This window comes from Mobula hypostoma, chromosome 20 (genome assembly GCF_963921235.1).
Source record: "Mobula hypostoma chromosome 20, sMobHyp1.1, whole genome shotgun sequence".
Classification (NCBI taxonomy): domain Eukaryota; kingdom Metazoa; phylum Chordata; class Chondrichthyes; order Myliobatiformes; family Myliobatidae; genus Mobula; species Mobula hypostoma.
This window is the reverse complement of record NC_086116.1, coordinates 21,180,403-21,198,703: the sequence shown is the minus strand read 5'-3', so window position 1 is coordinate 21,198,703 and position 18,301 is coordinate 21,180,403. Positions and strand designations below refer to the sequence as shown.

At 42.5% G+C, this 18,301-nt stretch overlaps 1 protein-coding gene across 1 annotated transcript in view; it reads right to left on the bottom strand.

The window, feature by feature from the left end:
* LOC134359595 (mucin-19-like) overlaps positions 1-16,042 on the bottom strand; it is a 65,689-nt gene extending 49,647 nt beyond the window's left edge. The window contains exons 1-4 of the mRNA XM_063073092.1: positions 15,994-16,042; positions 4,629-4,694; positions 4,286-4,514; positions 3,854-3,971 (exon numbers count right to left, since the gene is read on the bottom strand). Coding sequence (XP_062929162.1) covers positions 3,854-3,971; positions 4,286-4,514; positions 4,629-4,694; positions 15,994-16,042 — 462 coding nt within the window. The remainder of the gene's footprint in view (positions 1-3,853; positions 3,972-4,285; positions 4,515-4,628; positions 4,695-15,993) is intronic.
* Positions 16,043-18,301: the final 2,259 nt, after the last annotated feature.

Here is an 18,301-nt window from a genome sequence, read left to right as displayed (position 1 = left end):
CAAGCTGATACTCCAATAAGCTACCTAGCTATACCTGCACTCTTAGTGGTTCGTTCAATAACACAGTAAACCTCTTTTCTCTCTCATGTAATGTCAAATATGTGACTGCACTTCTTTTAAGAAGAGCAAATACATTTTCCGTGGGGAATATCTTTCCCTCAGAAAAGACAATTAACTGCTTACCATATGCAAAAGCTGGCAGAGCACAAATTGACATTCTCATTTCTTGTATGACAACATTTCAAAAACATTTCATGTAAAGCAACTGTAAGATGCTTTGGGATGTCCTGAGGGCATGAATAATGATTTGAAAATTAAAGACTTTACTTAAATAATTGAATATCCCACCAGTAACGTGAGACATGATCACCAGCTACCTAGGAGGATTCAAGCTACGCCTCACGTCAGCCCACTTTACAACCAGGTGGCAAGACTTCCAAAAAGAAATTCCAACTGCTTATACCATCTCCCCAATCTTGTTTGCCATGGGTATGAACCTCCTCATATCAGCAGCAGCAGACGTAACCTGAGGCCCAGCGTTGGAGCCTGGGATCTGACAACCTGTAATATGGGGGTTCATGGTCACTGTAACCTGTGTCCAAGCAAGATGGGTCATCCTAGCCCTGGACAATGTAGCTTCATGGGCTAGGATGACCTTCAAGGCCAGGAAGTCCTGATGCATGGTGATCAAAAAGGGCAAGGTTACTAGCAATTGCAGTCTTGAAGTACAGGGAGCAGTCATTCCATCCACAGAGGACAACCCAGTAAAGTGTCCTGGAAGGTGGTTCAATGTAGCAATGACGGACAGCACCAACATCACTGACACTGTAAAGCAGACTGAAGAGTGGCTGAAGAAGATTGACAAAACTGGACTCGCTGGTAAATTTAAGACATGGTTGTACCAACATGATCTTCTACCAAAGGTGCTCTGGATTTTCACGGTGTACAAGTTCCCCATGACTGCTGTAGAAAGCATCAAGAGGAAAGTCAACAAGACCTATGGAAGTGGCTGGGGATCCCGAATTTTTCCTCTGTGGGGCTCTACATAAAATCAAGCCAGCTACAACTCCCATTGTCATCGGTAGTGGGGGAGTTCAAGGTGGTTAACACCGAAGAGCTAATAAATCAAGTAGGAGTCACAACAAGATGGGATCGAGAGTGGGCCACCAACTCTGCCATAGACCAGGCAGTGAGCTCCCTGCAGCTGAGAGACATCTTCGGCAACCCATGTCAGGGACGGCAAAGCCTCAGCTCTGCGACCTTCCAACGATGGGGGAGTGCAAGTGCAAGGGATAGGTGTGACATGGCCCAGGTAGAGATACAGAACCGGGAGGATGAAAGGCGGTTATTGAAGGCAGTGGAGTTGGGGTCACAGGGTGCCTAGACAAAATGGGATCTTCCCAAGCGCAAGATCACTTGGGCAGAGTTTTGGAGACTGGAGCCCTTCTGCATTTCTTTCCTCCTGCGGTTCATCTATGACTCTCTCCCTACACCATCACAGCAGCACACAAGGGGGCTGAGAGGGGACCCCAACTGCAAGCTTTGTGGTCAGTGGAGTTCCCTGGCACACCTACTGTCAGGATGCAAAACAGCTTTAACACAAGGACAGTATAGGTGGTGTCATGACAAGGTCCTGCTGTCCCTTGCTGACACACTGGAATGGGAGAGGTGTACAAAGAAACCAGTTGCCAGAGAGGCAAAAGGCCAGTCATTTTCATCAAGGAGAGGACCATGCCAGTCATATCAGCGAGGCCTCAATCCAATCTGCTCCAAGTTGCCACGGGAGATGAGGGTTGATGTGGGGAGGAAGCTGCAACTCCTGAAGGTGGTGCAAACCACACCGACCAGCCATCAGACTGTGGCCTACCGAAGAAAAGAAAGCATCCTGGTGGAGCTCACAGTACCATGGGTGGAAGGTTTTAGACCAGTTCTTCGTCCAGGAGTGCAGGGACAAAGGAAGGCAGATGTGGCTGCTCCCCTTTGGTTGTAGAGGGTTCCCAGCTAGGTCAGCTTAGAGGTTGTTGTCTGAACTGGGTCTTGATGAAAAGAGCAAGCAAGAACCAAGCAGCTCGCAGGATGGGGGAGGAAGCCGAAAGAGCCTCTTGCTGGATGTGGAGCAGGCAAGAGGAGTTGAGTTGGAAGTCAGGAGCAGATGGGCAGTGACTTGACCACCACTGCTGACCCACCAACTGGACAGTGTACTGGTTAAGGGCTGAAATGCTCTATGAAGTTTGGGTACCACCTGACATCTACTTCTGGCCAAAAGCTATAGTTACTTCATCAAGTAACTGAGGAGAGCACCCTGGAGTATGACGCAAGCGAACCCGAGCAAAATTAACTATCATTCGGTTAAAAGGTACACTGTATTAATTGTACCATTATAATAATGACAGACACTGGAATTATTGAAACAAAGGACATGAATTCCTTATTTTAATTACTTTAATTGGTAATTTTCATTACCAATTCCAAATGCTTCACCTGCAAAGTCCCTCTTTTCTGGAATTTCCTTTATAAACCATCTTCCTCTGTACCTTTACCTGCTCCTCTACAAGTCGCCTATAAAACCTACTTCTTTGAAAACTAAAGTTATTAATTCATAATAATTCCTTCTGAAGCTTGGTGTCAAATGTTACTGTGTTAGTGATGCTGCATAATATAGGCTGTTGATGCATTATTGTGAGATTCTTTGGAAGTTAATACTCCACCAAGACTGCATCAACTCATGACATGGGGATGAAGATGGGGATGTGACTCAGAAAATATCTATCATATTGTAAATAAAATCAACTTTTTTATACAAAAGCATCACTCGAATTGAGAATAGAAATTGGTGCTATTTTTCCTAATAAAATAATAATTTCTTCAGGTGAAATGTAGTCATCAAAGTCATCAAAGGATAGTTACATGAAGGTTATTTGCCTGAAATCAATCTTAGTTGCTTAGTTGCTGAACATCTACGCTCTGTCCGCCAGAGAAAGCAGGATCTCCCAGTGGCCACACATTTTAATTCCACATCCCATTCCCATTCTGACATGTCTATGCACGGCCTCCTCTACTGTAAAGATGAAGCCACACTCAGGTTGGAGGAACAACACCTTATATTCCGTCTGGGTAGCCTCCAACCTGATGGCATGAACATCGATTTCTCTAACTTCCGCTAATGCCCCACCTCCCCCTCGTACCCCATCTGTTACTCATTTTTATGCACACATTCTTTCTCTCACTCTCCTTTTTCTCCCTCTGTCCCTCTGAATATACCTCTTGCCCATCCTCTGGGTCACCCCCCCCCGTCTTTCTCCCTAGGCCTCCTGTCCCATGATCCTCTCGTATCCCCTTTTGCCTATCACCTGTCCAGCTCTTGGCTCCATCCCTCCCCCTCCTGTCTTCTCCTATCATTTTGCATCTCCCCCTCCCCCTCCAGCTTTCAAATCCCTTACTCACTCTTCCTTCAGTTAGTCCTGACGAAGGGTCTCGGCCTGAAACGTCGACTGCGCCTCTTCCTATAGATGCTGCTTGGCCTGCTGCGTTCACCAGCAACTTTGATGTATGTTAGTTGCTTAATGTTGTGTGGTCATTGATACTGATTGACAGTGGATCACCCAATAACCACCTCCTCTGCGGTTTGCTAGTGTTGTCTCTGCAATACAGCTATTCTGTATTGAAAATAAACCCCGAACTTTCATTCTCAAATAAATTAGAACTCAACCTGTGTATTTTTAGTGTGAAGAATAGACAATTGGATGCTATAATGTACACAATTCTTGTTGAATGTTGCAGGTTAATACTTCAGAAGTAGAAAAAAATAGAGATATAATATTATCCACAGTGAAAATTCCAATTTTTGTCTTACCGACAATGAATCACGCTGATTCCAGATCAGAGCAATTGTATGCTTTCTGTTTGAAAAGCGGGTGTAAACTCCATGTTTCTGCACAATGATGATTTTGTCATCATAGGGCAATTGTATTCTACAAAGCAATAGTGTGCAGTTATTTTCTAATCTGGATCTGCAAGAGAATCTGAGAAACAGTAAATATATTTCTTGGCATTCTCAACAATAACCATGGATGACTGGGTATGCTTTTTATGTTTCTGGCTTAGCGTCATTCGAATAGCTTTCAAGTAATTCAATGGCAAATTAGATCTCACCCAACTTTGATGACAGGAATTCTGAAGACATTGTTGTTCATGTGAAATTCTAGCATGACCCATTAAAGAATCAAGGTATTTGAATTAAAATTTGGTAAATAGATCTACAGAGGGTGATCTGAATATAACTTACATCATGTCTTTCACTGTAATTGTTTTATTTTTTATAATAACAGAAACACCTTCAATTTTCATGTGTACATCTTCCAGATTGCCATTAGAGCCTCTGCGAATCTGAATGTTAAAGTCCTCTCCAGGGCCCTTGCACTGACGACTCAGAACAAAGTTGCACTTTGATGTGAAGTAGAAAAAATCATTTTGAAAAGTCCGGAATGCTCCTTTCCCCCAGGTGTAACATGTCCCTGATGGTAAAGGGGAAGAAACAATATTTGATGATACAGTGGTAGCAATTCTTCAAAGATGCTTCAAAGAAAAAAAATGCAGAAAATTTAACCAGAAGAGTAAGAGCTACTTACCAATGCTTTTGTGTGATGTGTCCTCCAAACTGCCGGAGGTCAGTAAATGTACAGAGTCATCTGGACCTGATTTAAAATGAGACATTGAGATTTGAGGATATACAATACATAAATGCATTTTATTAGAAGTGCCACAAATATTAACCCATGAAATCTCAGTGCTTGTATTTCAATACAAATTTTCTTGCAGTCAAATTTTTAGAATCTCTTGATATGAAAAACACAGGATGGGTTTCTCTATACTAAATCATCTTTACAAAGATCCATTTTATTATCTAAGTATGCTTTACAATACAACTCTGATATTCGACTTCTCCAGATCGCCATTAAGTACAGAAAAACCACAGAAGTTGTTGAAAGAAAAGATGTCAAATCCCCCTTTCCACGCAAAAAGGAAAAAGAAACAGAACTCGCAAACTCAAACCCCAAACCCCCTACCTCATACAAAAAAACTACAGATCACCCACAGAAAATCATCAGCAATTACAGAGTTAATGTGACAGCAAAGTCAAATCTAGCAATGTGCATGATTCTGCAGAAGTGAATGGATTGGAGTTGTAAATTTTTTTATATACTGTTTAAAGTTACATGTAGCGATTGCCTGACTGGACCTAAATTACTTTACTATTATCATTATCTTAATGCTCCATTTTTAGCTTAGATTCTTGTTTGATCATTCTCATCAAGCTATAGAGACATGTATCACCACAGCACAGAAACAGACCTTGAGGACTGCCTCGTCCATGCTGAACTATTATTCTGTCTAGGCCCATAGACCTGCACCTGGCCCTTAGCCATCCATGCCCCTCCCATCCATATACCTATCCAAATTTCTCTTGAATGTTGAAATCAAACACTCATCCACCATTTCTGCTGGCAGCACATTCCACATTCTCACCATACTCTAAGTGAAGAAGTTCCCCTTAAACATTTCACCTTTCACCCTTCACCCATTCTAGTCTCACCCAATCTCAATAGAAAACGCCTGCTTGCTTTTACCCTATCTATACCCTTTACAATTTTGTTTCAGAGCTAGAAATAGAATTCACCATTATCCAGTCTCAATGAACGTCTCCACCTTTGACCCTGTGAAGGACGAGAGAACTTTAAAGAAGCAACTGAAGATGATGGGGCCTCGAACATCGCCCTGAGGTATTACAGCAGTGATATCTTGGGGTTGGATAATTGACAGGAATTTCAGTCATCTTCCTTTGTTCCAGATATCACTTCAGCGATTGGCGTATTTTCCCATGATACCCATCGAATACTACCTGGTTGCCAATGGCAGTCACACTTACTTCATTTAACCCACAGATAGTTCTCTTCCAGATTCCTTAAGGTTGTTGTAGCCAGGAGTGGTACTGGGGACAAGCTCCTGCTACCTATTAAATGCTCCCAATGACATGTGAATCAAATAACCTCTGACAACCAAGTTCAGCTCCTGGACTTTGAATTGAATTGACTTTACTTCTTACATCCTTCACATATATGAGGAGTAAAAATCTTCACATTATGTCTCCATCTAAATGTGCAATATGCAATCATAGTAATTTATAATGATTTATAATAAATAGAACACAGAAATACACTCAAATCAGCGTGAGTAAATCAGTCTGATGGCCTGGTGGAAGAAGCTGTCCTGGAGCCTGTTGGTCCTGGCTTTTATGCTGCAGTGCCATTTCCCGAATGGTAACAGCTGGAACAATTTGTGATTGGGGTGATTCAGGTCCCCAAAGATCCTTCAGGCCCTTTTTACACACATTCTTTGTAAGTGTCCCGAATAGTGGGAAGTTCACATTTACAGATGCACTGGGCTGTCTGCACCACTCTCTGCAGAGTCCTGCAGTTGAGAGAAGTACAGTTCCCATACCAGGCAGTAATGCAGCCAGTCAGGATGCTCTCAATTGTGCCCCTGTAGAAAATTCTTAGGATTTGGGGGCCCATACCAAACTTCTTCAACCGTCTGAGGTGAAAGAGGTGTTGTTGTGCCTTTTTCACCACACAGCTGGTGTGTACAGACCATATGAGGTCCTCGGTGATGTGGATGCTGAGAAATTTAAAGCTGCTTACCCTCTCAACCCCTGATCCATTGATGTCAATAGGAGTTAGCCCATCTCCATTCCTCCTGTAATCCACAACCAGCTCCTTTGTTTTTGCAACATTGAGAGAGAGGTTGTTTTCTTGACACCACTGTGTCAGAGAGATGACTTCTTCCCAGTAGGCCACCTCGTTATTGTTTGAGATTAGGCCAATCAATGTAGTGTTGTTGGCAAATTTAATTAGCAGTTTGGAATGTGGGTGGCGACACAGTCATGGGTATCCAGGGAGTAAAGGAGGGGACTTAGAACGCAACCCTGAGGGGCTCCTGTGTTGAGAGTCAGAGGGTTGGAGGTGAGGGTGCCCACTCTTACCACCTGCTGGCGATCTGACAGGAAGTCCAGTATCCAGCTGCACAAGGCAGGGTCAAGGCCGAGGTCTCTGATCTTCCTGTTGAGACTGGATGAAATTATGGTGTTTAATGCTGAACTGTAGTGCAAGATCAGCATTCTCACATAAGCATCCTTCTTCTCCAGATGTGTAAGGACGGTATGTACAGCAGTGGCTATTGCGTCATCTGTCGATCGGTTGTGTTGGTAAGTGAATTGTAGGGGTCCAGTTTGGGTGGTAGCAAGCTGCAGATGTAATCCTTGACCAGCCTCTCAAAACATTTGCTTATTATTGAGGTGAGTGTGACAGGACACCAGTTGTTCATGTATGTTACATTGGTCTTTTTTGGTACAGGGACAATGGTGGATAATTTGAAGCAGGAGGGTACTCTACACTGGGAGAGGGAGAGATTAAAATGTTTGTAAACATACCTGCCAGTTGTACTGTGCACATTCTGAGTACTCACCCTGGGACGCCGTCTGGTCCCGCAGCCTTGCGACTGTCCACTCGTTGGAAACATCTGCCTACCTCAGCCTCAGAGATGACCAGGTTGCAGGTTGTTGTGGTGACTTTCCTCAGAGGCTCAGAGCTAGCGGCATCGAACCAAGCGTAAAAGCGATTGAGCTCAACTGGGAGAGAGGCTACGATGTTGGCGGCACCACTATGTTTGGCTTTGAAATCTGCGATGGTATGCAGCCCTCGCCACAAGTCACAAGTGACGTTGTGAATCTTGACTCAGTCTTGTCCCTGTATTGTTGTTTCGCAGACTTGATAGCTTTGTGCAGATCGTAGATGGTTTTCTTGAGTTCCAGCTGATTGCTGGCAATGTAAGCTCTATGTTGCATGGTAAGTGCTGTTCACACGGAACTATTGATCCAGGGTTTCTGGTTCCGGAAGACCCTGACCGACTTCTGGGGGACAACACCGTCGCTGCACTTCCATATGAAACATGTGACGCTGTCCGTGAATTTGCAGACATCATCATCATGGAGGACATACCAGTCGACGTCATTGAAGCAGTCCTGCAGCATGGAGGCCGATTGGTGGGACCAACAGGGGATGGTTTTAACTATGGCCTCCTCTTATTTCAGGTTCTGCCTGTACGTCAGCAAAAGCAGGATCGAAGAGTGATCTGATTTTTCAAAAGCTGGGCGAAGGAGAGCTTTGTAAGCATTGCGGAAGGCAGTGTAGCAGTAGTCAAGTGACTTACCTCTACGAATGCTCACCTGGATGTGCTGACAAAACTTCAGAGCGACTTTTGTCAGCAATGCTCCATTCAAGTCACCAGTGACGGTGAAGGCAGCCTCTGGGTGTGCAGTCTCCAGCGTGTTGATGGTCTCATACAGTTCCTTGAGAGCTAGGTCAGTATCAGCCTGTGGTGGAATGTACACCACTGTGATGATAACAGCCGTGAACTCCCTAGGCAGCCAGTAGGGTCTGCAGAGCAGGTCTGGGGAACACAGGGATTTGAGTGCATGCACATTCTGGGGGTCACTCCAAGCATTGTTGACCATGAAGCATACCCCTCCTCTGTTACTCTTCTCAGAGAGGTTTTTTAACCTGTCCGCCAGGAGCAGGGAGAACCCAAAGGGTTCGATAGCATGGTCCAGTCTCTTCTCTGTCAGCCAGGTTTCCACGAAGCATGGTAGAAGACTCTGGCTCTCAGTTCACACAGCTTGTTGTCCACGGACTGAATATTAGCCAGGGGTATGCAAGGGAGCAGCGGCCGATTTGCAGGCTCTCTCAGTCTCACCAGGACGCCAGCCCTTCTCCTTCACCTCCAGTGCTTCTTCTGAGGTAGTGGCGATGTAAGAGATAAGTCTCCCATGGATCACGCAAGCAGGGGTGCCCAGGATAGGAAAGGTGGAACATGTTGGGTAAATGTCATCTTACTGATCTTCAGGAGGGTCAGTCTATTGTATTTGATGTGACTGTCAGCTGCTTGAATGGAAAATGCTAAGAAAATTGTAGAAATTAGTAGTATACTGTAGATTTGGAATAGAGCAGGCAACACGGCCGCTGTATGCAGTGCCATCTTAAAAAGATGGTTTAGCTACCAAGCCTGGCAGAACCATTTCTACTGACAGGAAAATTGGGCTCCTGGCACCTTAAAACCAGTCACTTCGGGCAGATGGGGCTCAACGGCAGTGATTGGCAGCTCATCTCGGAGAAGGAAAGCTGCCTTGTGGCTATACCCACTTACGGAGAAGGCTTCGGGAGTAAATACCGAGGGAAAAATCCAGAGCTGGAGTCCCTAAGGCAGTCCTGCATTGAGTTCAGCACTGACTGGCAACTCTTGCGATGCTGCTTGTGTGAAACTGTACCAGTCTTTGTTGTTCCTTTGGATTCATCTGATGCGTGTAGAGGAGGAGCTTGCTTCATGTGTAACAGCTTGCTGTTCATATTGTACTGCCCTGGCTTGCATATCTAGGTATCTACACCACTGTGATGCAATATCCATGGCTGACCCTGACTGACGGAGGCCTCATCCGTTCTCCTCCAAGATGGCGGTGCTGAACCACTGTGACATTGTACAGGCTACATACAATACTTCTAAATATATCTCTTTTGAATTACTCCCACTGAAATCTGCAGCATGTAGTTTCTCTTCAAACAATGTACTTTTAAATCAACTTAACAGTCTACAGACTTCACAATCTTCTGAAGGACTCAGTAGACCAAACAGCTACGGCACTTTATCATCATGGCCAGAAGTGTTTCAACTCATAGTTGTGGACTTCAACTAGCTTTGTTTGAAGAAAAGCCTGCCCAAATACTATCAGCACATTACCTATAGCACCAGAGGTCCCAACACACTAGACCACTGTTATACAAAGATATGGAGTGCCTATCATTCCATGCCCAGATTGCATTTTGAGAAACCTGAACACTTGGCTACCCTTCTCCTACCTGCATACAGGCATTGGCAAAAGAGCAAAGCTCCAGAGATAAAGACAACAAAGAGGAGGTCGTGGGAGGCAGAGGAGCAGCTATGGGATTGCTTCAAGTCAGTGAACTGGGCCGTGTTCAAGGACTCATCTGTGGATTTGAATGAATACTCCAGACTTTATGAAAATGTGTGTCCCACAAAATCATTCAGTCATCCCGAAACAGAAGCCCTGGATAAACCACAAGATCACAATCTGCTGAGGGCCAGATTGGAGATATTCAAGTCTGGTGACGAAGAAAGGTACAAGAGGTCCAGGTACGACCTCTGGAACTTCAGATAAAGTGGCAATTCTGGACAAAATGAATCAATGAAGGATGGTCAACAGTGTGGCAGGACTTGAATACTACCATCTTTTATTAAGTTAAATTAAGCGGCATATGTGACAACTGGGCTTCATTTACAGCTGAGCTCAATGTCTTCTCTGCTGACTTTCACCGTCAAAACGTGGAGGAACCATCATGAACTCCCACAGCCTCCAATGATCTGAGATTTCAATCTCTAAGGATGTCATGCCTTCAGGTGGGATTACACATGAAAAGCATTTGGCCCAGATGAGGTATCGAGCCAAGTACTGGCCCAGACGAAGTAGCCAAGTACTGCGGTCTTGTGCTAATCAACTGGCTGGAATATTTATTGAGATCTTTAACATCTTGCTTTGGCAGTCTGAGGTACCCATCTACTTCAAGAAGGCTTCAATTGTACTGGTGCCTGTGAAGAATATGGTAATCTACCTCAATGACTATCGTCCAGAAGCACTTATATCCACTGTGATGAAGTGTTTTGAGAGGTTGGTGATGAAACATATCAACTTTTGCCTGAGGATCGACTTGGATCTATTCCAATTTGCCTACCAGCACAACAGGTCCACAGCAGATGCCATTTCATTGGTTCTTTGCTCAACACTGGAACATCTGGACAGCAAAGATGCATACATCTGGGTGCTCTTTATTGACGACAGCTTGGCATTCAATACGATTCTCCCCTCAAAACTAATCAAAAGCTTCGAGACCTTGATCCTAATATCTTCTTGTGCAACTGGATCCTTGATCTTCTCAACTGCAGACACCAGTCAGTTTGGATTGGCAATACCATCTCCTCCTTAATCTCTGTCAGCACAGGTGCACTGCAAGGCTGTGTGCCTAGCCCCTGCTCTATTACTGTGTGGCTAAGCACAGCTCCAATGCCACATTCAAGTTTGCTGGTGGCACTACTGTCATAGGCCGAATCAACATATAGGAGGCAGGTTGAAAGTCTGGCTGAGTGGTGCCATAAAAACAACCTCTTACTCAATGTCTGCAAGACCAAGGAGCTGATTGTTGACTTCAGGAGGAGGAAGCCAGAGGTCCATGATTCTCATTGGAGGATCAGAGGTGGAAAGGGTCAGCAGCTTTAAATTCCTTGGTGTTGTTATTTCAAAGGACCTGTCCTTGGCCCAGCACGTAAGTGCAATTACAGAGAAAGCATGGCAGCAGCTCAACTCCCTTAGCAGTTTGCGAAGATTCGGCATGACATCTAAAACTTTGACAAACCTCTATAAAGTGAAGGAGAGTATATTGACTGTCTGCATCACAACCTAGTATGGAAGCACCAATACTGTAAATGAAAAATCCTACAATAAGTAGAGGATATGGTCTAGTTCATCATGGGTAAAGCCTTCCCCACCATTGAGCACATCTACATGAAGCATTGTCACAAGAAAGCAGCATCCATTGTCAGGGACCCCCACCCCTTCACCACCACCCAGGACATGTTCTAATCTCACTGCTGCCATCAGGAAGAAGGTACAGAAGCCTCAAGGCTCATGCCATTAAGTTCAGGAACAGTTATCACCCCTCAACCATCAGGCTCTTGAACCAAAGGGGATAATTTCACTGAACTTCACTTGTCCCATCATTGAAATGTTCTCTCAACCTATGGACTTACTTTCAAGGACTCTTCATCTCATGTTCTCAATGTTAATTAATTAATTAATCAATTAATCTATTTCTTTCTTTCTTTCTTTCTTTCTTTATTATTCCTTTCATTTTGTACTTGCAATTTGTTGTCTTTTGCAAACTGGTTGAAAACTCAGGTTGGTGTGGTCTTTCATTGATTCTATAATGGTTATTATTCTATTATGGATTTAATGTGCATGCCTATAATAAAATGAATCTCAGGGTTGTATATGCTGACACATATATGTACTTTGATAATAAATTTACTTTAAAATTCTATGAGACCAAGGTTGTGATAAGACCTGGAACTGAGTGCATCTGACAATACTTCCATCATCTCGCTAAAGTAGGCTTATTGGATGCTGGTTAGCTAGTTTGGATTTGCTTTGCTTTTTGTGAATATGACTTGCCTGGATAACTTTGAACACTGATGGGTGAACACAGAGTTTTAACTGTACTGGAACAACTTGTCTGGAGGTGTAGCTATTTTGTAGCACAGGCCTTCAGCTCTACTGCTGTGATGTTGATTTGACTTTTTTCTCAATATCACATGAATCAAATTGGTTTGTAACAGACTGTGTGTTGCTCTTAAGGCATTTATTTGACTTTGTTGGGTCTATGCTTTAAATAATTTACTTGTAACTATGCTCTAGTTAAAGTTAAAGGTTGATAACTAAGTTACAGTTTAACAAAGGTAAATTCATTGTCTATGGTATATCGCGGCATGTGATGACATCACCTCCGGTTTCGCCATGTCTTGTGTGTAACTTCCGGTTCGGAGAAGGTGAGAAGGTGGGTGCCATGCGTGCAGCATGATTGTGAAGAGCTCCGTTTCCACCCACAAAGGAACATTATAGAAGCAATGCCGTAAGTTCCTATGGAAGTATTTGAAGTAAAAATATTAACACGGTTTCTGTTAAAGGAAGCAGCGTGCGTGTCGGCTTTTCAATTTCAAACGCGGGGTGGGCTTGGGCCCGGCGGCGGTTTGACGCGACCCCCCTCGCTCCCTACTCAGGGCGGCTGGAGACACTCGCTAAGAGAAGAGAGTGTGTGTGGTCTCCAGAACGAAACAGACGCTGTATATGTTTGTATTTTTTTATCAACAGTTTTCACCATATGATGTTAATGCGGAGGAGTGAACAGTAAATGGTTAACCTTACTACGACTATGTCTTCATTGGCTCCGGTTTAACTTGGTGTTTAGTCAGAGTTTCAACACACTGCACGAGAACACTACAGACTGCTATAATGGTGGATGTTCTGTTCACATGACACGGTGGCTGAAGAAGATTTCAAGCGCTTCAGTCTTGATCTTAGCACTTATCTGCTGGATTCTGATATTGTTGAGGATAATAACAGATTCATTTGCCATATGACTGTCCACCACTCAACTAGATGCAGAGGACTGCAGATCTTGCATCTTTTCTGTTGTTTGTGTGATCACTTAGCTCTGTTGATGGCAGCGCATATCTGTGCTGCCGATTCACAGGGCTAGCACTTCACTATTTTTATGTATCCGGTCTGTAGCTAAGGCTATGAAGAAGTTTTTTAGTTCTCCAAACCTTCTTTCCACTGGTTGTGCTCACTATGCAAATCTGCTTAAATTTTTCTTGCATTAATACTTAACTCTTTTGGTGTGGGAGGTTTGGGTGAATAGTGAGAGAATGGTGCATAGTGGGGGATTACACTGAGCTGGCTCTAGATCAACAGGTAAAGCAACTGGTGCTTCAGAGACCTGTAAAAGCATTCCGCCTTGGAGCTCTGACACTTAATGATAATGCCTAGTCTCTTCGTTATCTAAACTGTAACATTAATTTAACCCCACCTCGGCATGAAATATATGAATCAGTGCATTTAACTGTGAGCATTCTTTACAAGCACATTGGAAATATTTTCTAGTGCTGATATCAGGAAACAAGAGCTATAAATCTGCTCTGGTGGTGGACATTCTGATTTACTTTATTTGAACCTCACAGCTTAAAGAGATATAAATTGTGTGCCGACCTGTCCATGAATAACGTAGGGTGTAGAGTTATTTATTTCAGCGAAAATCTTGGAATGATCCCACACTTGAGTATGTGAAAATCCAAGAGCGAATTCATCGATGACCCAATTTTTGGTATAAATAGATAATTAAAATATTATTGGACTGCGGTTGGAAATAAGGATGTAGGTTGGAAACATAACAGGCAGTGGATGGTGGTTCTAAAGGAAACCTTCAGCATTCAGCTGCTCCCGGTCACCAGCTGTAAGTTCAGGATGTACTGAGTCTCTAACCCCAATCTTTCTGGAATTCTCTGGCATTATACTGAGGACACAGCCTCCCTAATGCCACACTGGTCAGAGTTGCCCCAAAATTGGAGATCCCGTTCAAATGAAGGAGAAATGCTGCCATGGAAAGGTGGAGGGAAAATATGAAGTATTTCTTTTCATGTACTTTATTTCAAAGGGCTTGATGAGTTGAGTCAAACTTTGAATTTACATGCACTTTACTGGGCTTTGTATTGTGACAACAGACCAAATTATCAGAAGATTGATGCCGATAAGAGGACAATGGGGGAACATTCAGAAATGTTAATGGGGGACGAGAGAGATTAACGAAAAGGATACACAGTTCCGAGTATTGTCAAGATCGGTTGCTTTGAACCTGAACTGTTTGAAGTTTGATGGAGAGGCGATACCCCAGCAGGGGGATAAAAGGGACAGGTTCGCTAAGGCAACAGACACCACGACACCACGAGGTAACGAGACCCTGGAAGCGGTGTGGCCCCACAAGGTGGTGGGAGTTTTGGAGGTCTGGTCGCGGGACCAGCCATAGACGCATAGGGTGGAAAGATATGGTCGGCGGGAACCTGGTGTGTGTGTCCTCCCTTGCCTGGGTGCCGGGTTCACCGCAGAAGGACGATCGTATCTGGAACGGAGGGGTCACAGTTGGTGACCTCAGAAGACATTACAAAGGGCTCACCCGAAAGCTAACTGCGAGGAATATCAAAGGTCTGTTTGGAATCCGATTTGCATATTCATTCGCTCTCTCTCCCTCCCCAACGGCACAACAGTGATTACTGCGAACTGAACTAAATTGAACTGAACTCTGTGTCACTTGAGACTGATCATTTTACCCCTAGACTGCCATAGAGCTTGATTGATCCTATTATCCTAGTTCTGTGTATGATTAGAGTACTGTGTTGCTTATTTCTTTAATAAAACTTTCTTAGTTCCAGTAATCCAGACTCCAACTAAGTGGTCAATTTCTGCTGGTTTGGCAACCCAGTTACGGGGTACGTAACAGTATGTTTTAAAATTCATACATCTGGAGCTTCCCTGATCAAATAAAATCAATCAGCACACCTCACAGAATCTCTTTTTCATTCAAGCTTTTGCATCCTAATTTACAAAATGCTTATTATATTTCTGCAACATATATGGAGAATAAGAAACTTCATTACAACTTATTTGCTGAAATTTTGCATACTATTAACTGCATTTAAAGTCTTTTGGAAACATAAATATTCTTAAAAATGAAATATATATCAAGCTTTACATTTTATTATATGGAACCAGCATGAAAATAATAATCTGATTACTAATCCATAATGAAAAATTCCCTATAATAGAATATGAAAGTATCTTCAATTAAAATATCCCAATTACTCTGCAAAGGTCTTGTGTAATGTCTTGATGCACACTTTAACCAGGTTTGGCAATATGCAAACTCCTTTAGTCTCACTATACACAGGCAAATATTTCACAATATAATTAGCACAGGCTGCTGAATATATCAGACAGGGAAAGATAAGCACAATAGGCAAATTAGGCAAAATAAACAAGGCAAAATACTATTATTAAGTTTTTTCAGCTTTTGAGTGCAACTCAGTTCAAGATCAGCATTGCTTGAATAATTTAATGTTTAAACAAGATATCTGCACTTTAACAAGAATATCATACACTTCAAAAATTATTTCTATATTTCATAAAAAATCACAAGCATAATTTTTTTCTGACAGTATTTGTTTCTTAATTGCAATCCAATGACTTGCATGGAAAGCATTTCTTACCCATGAACAGGAGAAGAGTCAGAACAGCAAGGAAGTAAAAGTATTTCATTGTGGTAACGTTCCTATGTTCTCACTGAGGGTTTCCTTATTGCTGTGATTTATATTCCTACATGTATTCATCTGATTTGAATAGAATGAGGAAGTTTTAAAACTGGGCAACTTTAATGATATTTTAACTGTAGGTCAATTAATCATATACCTATATCAACACTTTCCTTCATAAGTATACCAAAAGAATTAAGGAAACATTTTAATGAATAAAGACACAGGCTTGATTTTGGCTCAATGCTGTCATGAATGCATATAAAAATTACTATCCTCGATGGAAATTTCAGCTATTGATCTGGAGACAATTCATATCATTACAGTTCAGTCACTGATTACATTTTCTGATAAAATTGGCATTTTTTTCCCAATCAATTAAAGTTGAAAGGAACAAGGTAATATCCTATGTTACAAAAGAAAGAATCTGCAGATGCTGGAAATCCAAGCTGCACACACAAAATGCTGGAGGAAATCAGCAGGCAAGGCAGCATCTATGGAAAAGAGTACAGTCAACGTTTTGAGCTGAGACCTTTCATCAGGACTGAAAAATTTAATCACTGTGCTTTGTGTTTAGTGAGTTTACAGGTATTGAATAATACGGCACGAATTGCTGCTGAGTAATGAGGATCTGTGAAAGGGTTTAATATCTGGATGTCTGGTGAGTGGACTTCTGGAGCTTGAGTGAACTTTGCAATACATGGGTTATTACAACATTAGAACATACAAATTAGGAATAAGATTACATATTTGAGTTAAGATGCATTCTAAATTGGATGTATAGATAAGCTGGGAGGAGTAGAAAATATTTAATATTTCACTAGTATTTGAGTTAAACATCCTTTGATTGTTTGCATAATTTATTACAGGTTATACAGTGCCTTGAAAAAATATTCAGCTCCACATCAACTTTCACATTTTCCTGTCTCATTTACTAAATTTATAATATATTGAAGTAAGATTTTTCAAGCTAATCTATAAAGCATTGTGCATCATGTCAAGTCAAAAGAACAATGGCAAAACCTGTCAATAATTTACTAAATATTAAAAAAAACAGAATTGTGAGGCTTAAAAAGCATTCGTCCTCTTTGTGCCAACTTTTCTCAGGTGCAATATATTGTAGTACTTTAACAAATCACCCAATTTGCTGATGTAGAAATTTGGAGGATCACCTGTTTTCAATGAATTCCTAAGGATAAATACCCCCTCCCTCTGTAAGGTCCAATAGTGCCTGTTTAGGGGGTGTTGCAGGAGTGCTAGGAAAATGGGAGGTTTCAGAGGGATCCCTTTAGTTGGGCAGGGAATGATACTGCTAAAGAATGTGAAGTGTTTGGTCTAAGGATAAGTCCTTCAGTAGTGTATCAGGTTGTAGCTCCATGGAAGCTTGTATGGCCTGACATGGACTGGCATTTGTTAGAGGTAAAAAGGAAAGGAAGATATAAAACTGATTTAGTAAATGCATTTAACTATCACGTGATGGAAAAGTATAGTGATTATACTCACATTTATATGGATGGTGTGAAGGAACCTGAAACAGGAGTGACAGGGTTTGGGGTGGTTATACCACCAAAAGAAATTGGAATCAGCGGAAGAACTCTAATAAGTTAGGGGTGTTTATGGTGGAGATGCTGGCAGTGTTGGTTGCGTTGCAATGGGTACAGAAAGCCAGACAAATCAAAGCATTGATATGCTCAGATTCATCCTCAGTTCTAGCAAGTTTAAGGTCTTTTCACACAAACAGTTGGCAAGATGTACTTTATGAAGTATTTCAGTTAGTTGCAAGAATTGCAAATCAGGGAGGTCAGGTAACATTTCTATGGGTTCCAGCACATGTAGGGGTGAAGGGGAATGAGAGGGTGGATGAGCGGGCAAAGAGGGCGTTAAAGATAGAAAACATAGAAATGCTGCAATTGTGGCGAGGAACACAGTGCAGCTTATCGAGGGTGCATTTATAGCAAGAAGGCGGCTGAGATACAATATGTAAAAGTAACTCAAGGAATCAGTCATGCAGAGGCAGTGAAAGAATTTGATGAAAAAAAGGATGTCAAGCAAACATACAGGGAATAATAAACTGGTGAATTGTGAGAGCTGTAATATGAAAAATAAGGATACTTATTCACGAGGAATTGAGTGATGCTCATAGAGAACTGCAGGCTGAACTAGATTGTATAAAGTAGAGAACTACAGGACATATTTGGTTGGAACGCAAGTCTAGCAGGTGGCGGTAATGCACTGAAAGCTGGTTGCCAACCGCCATAAAGCGAAG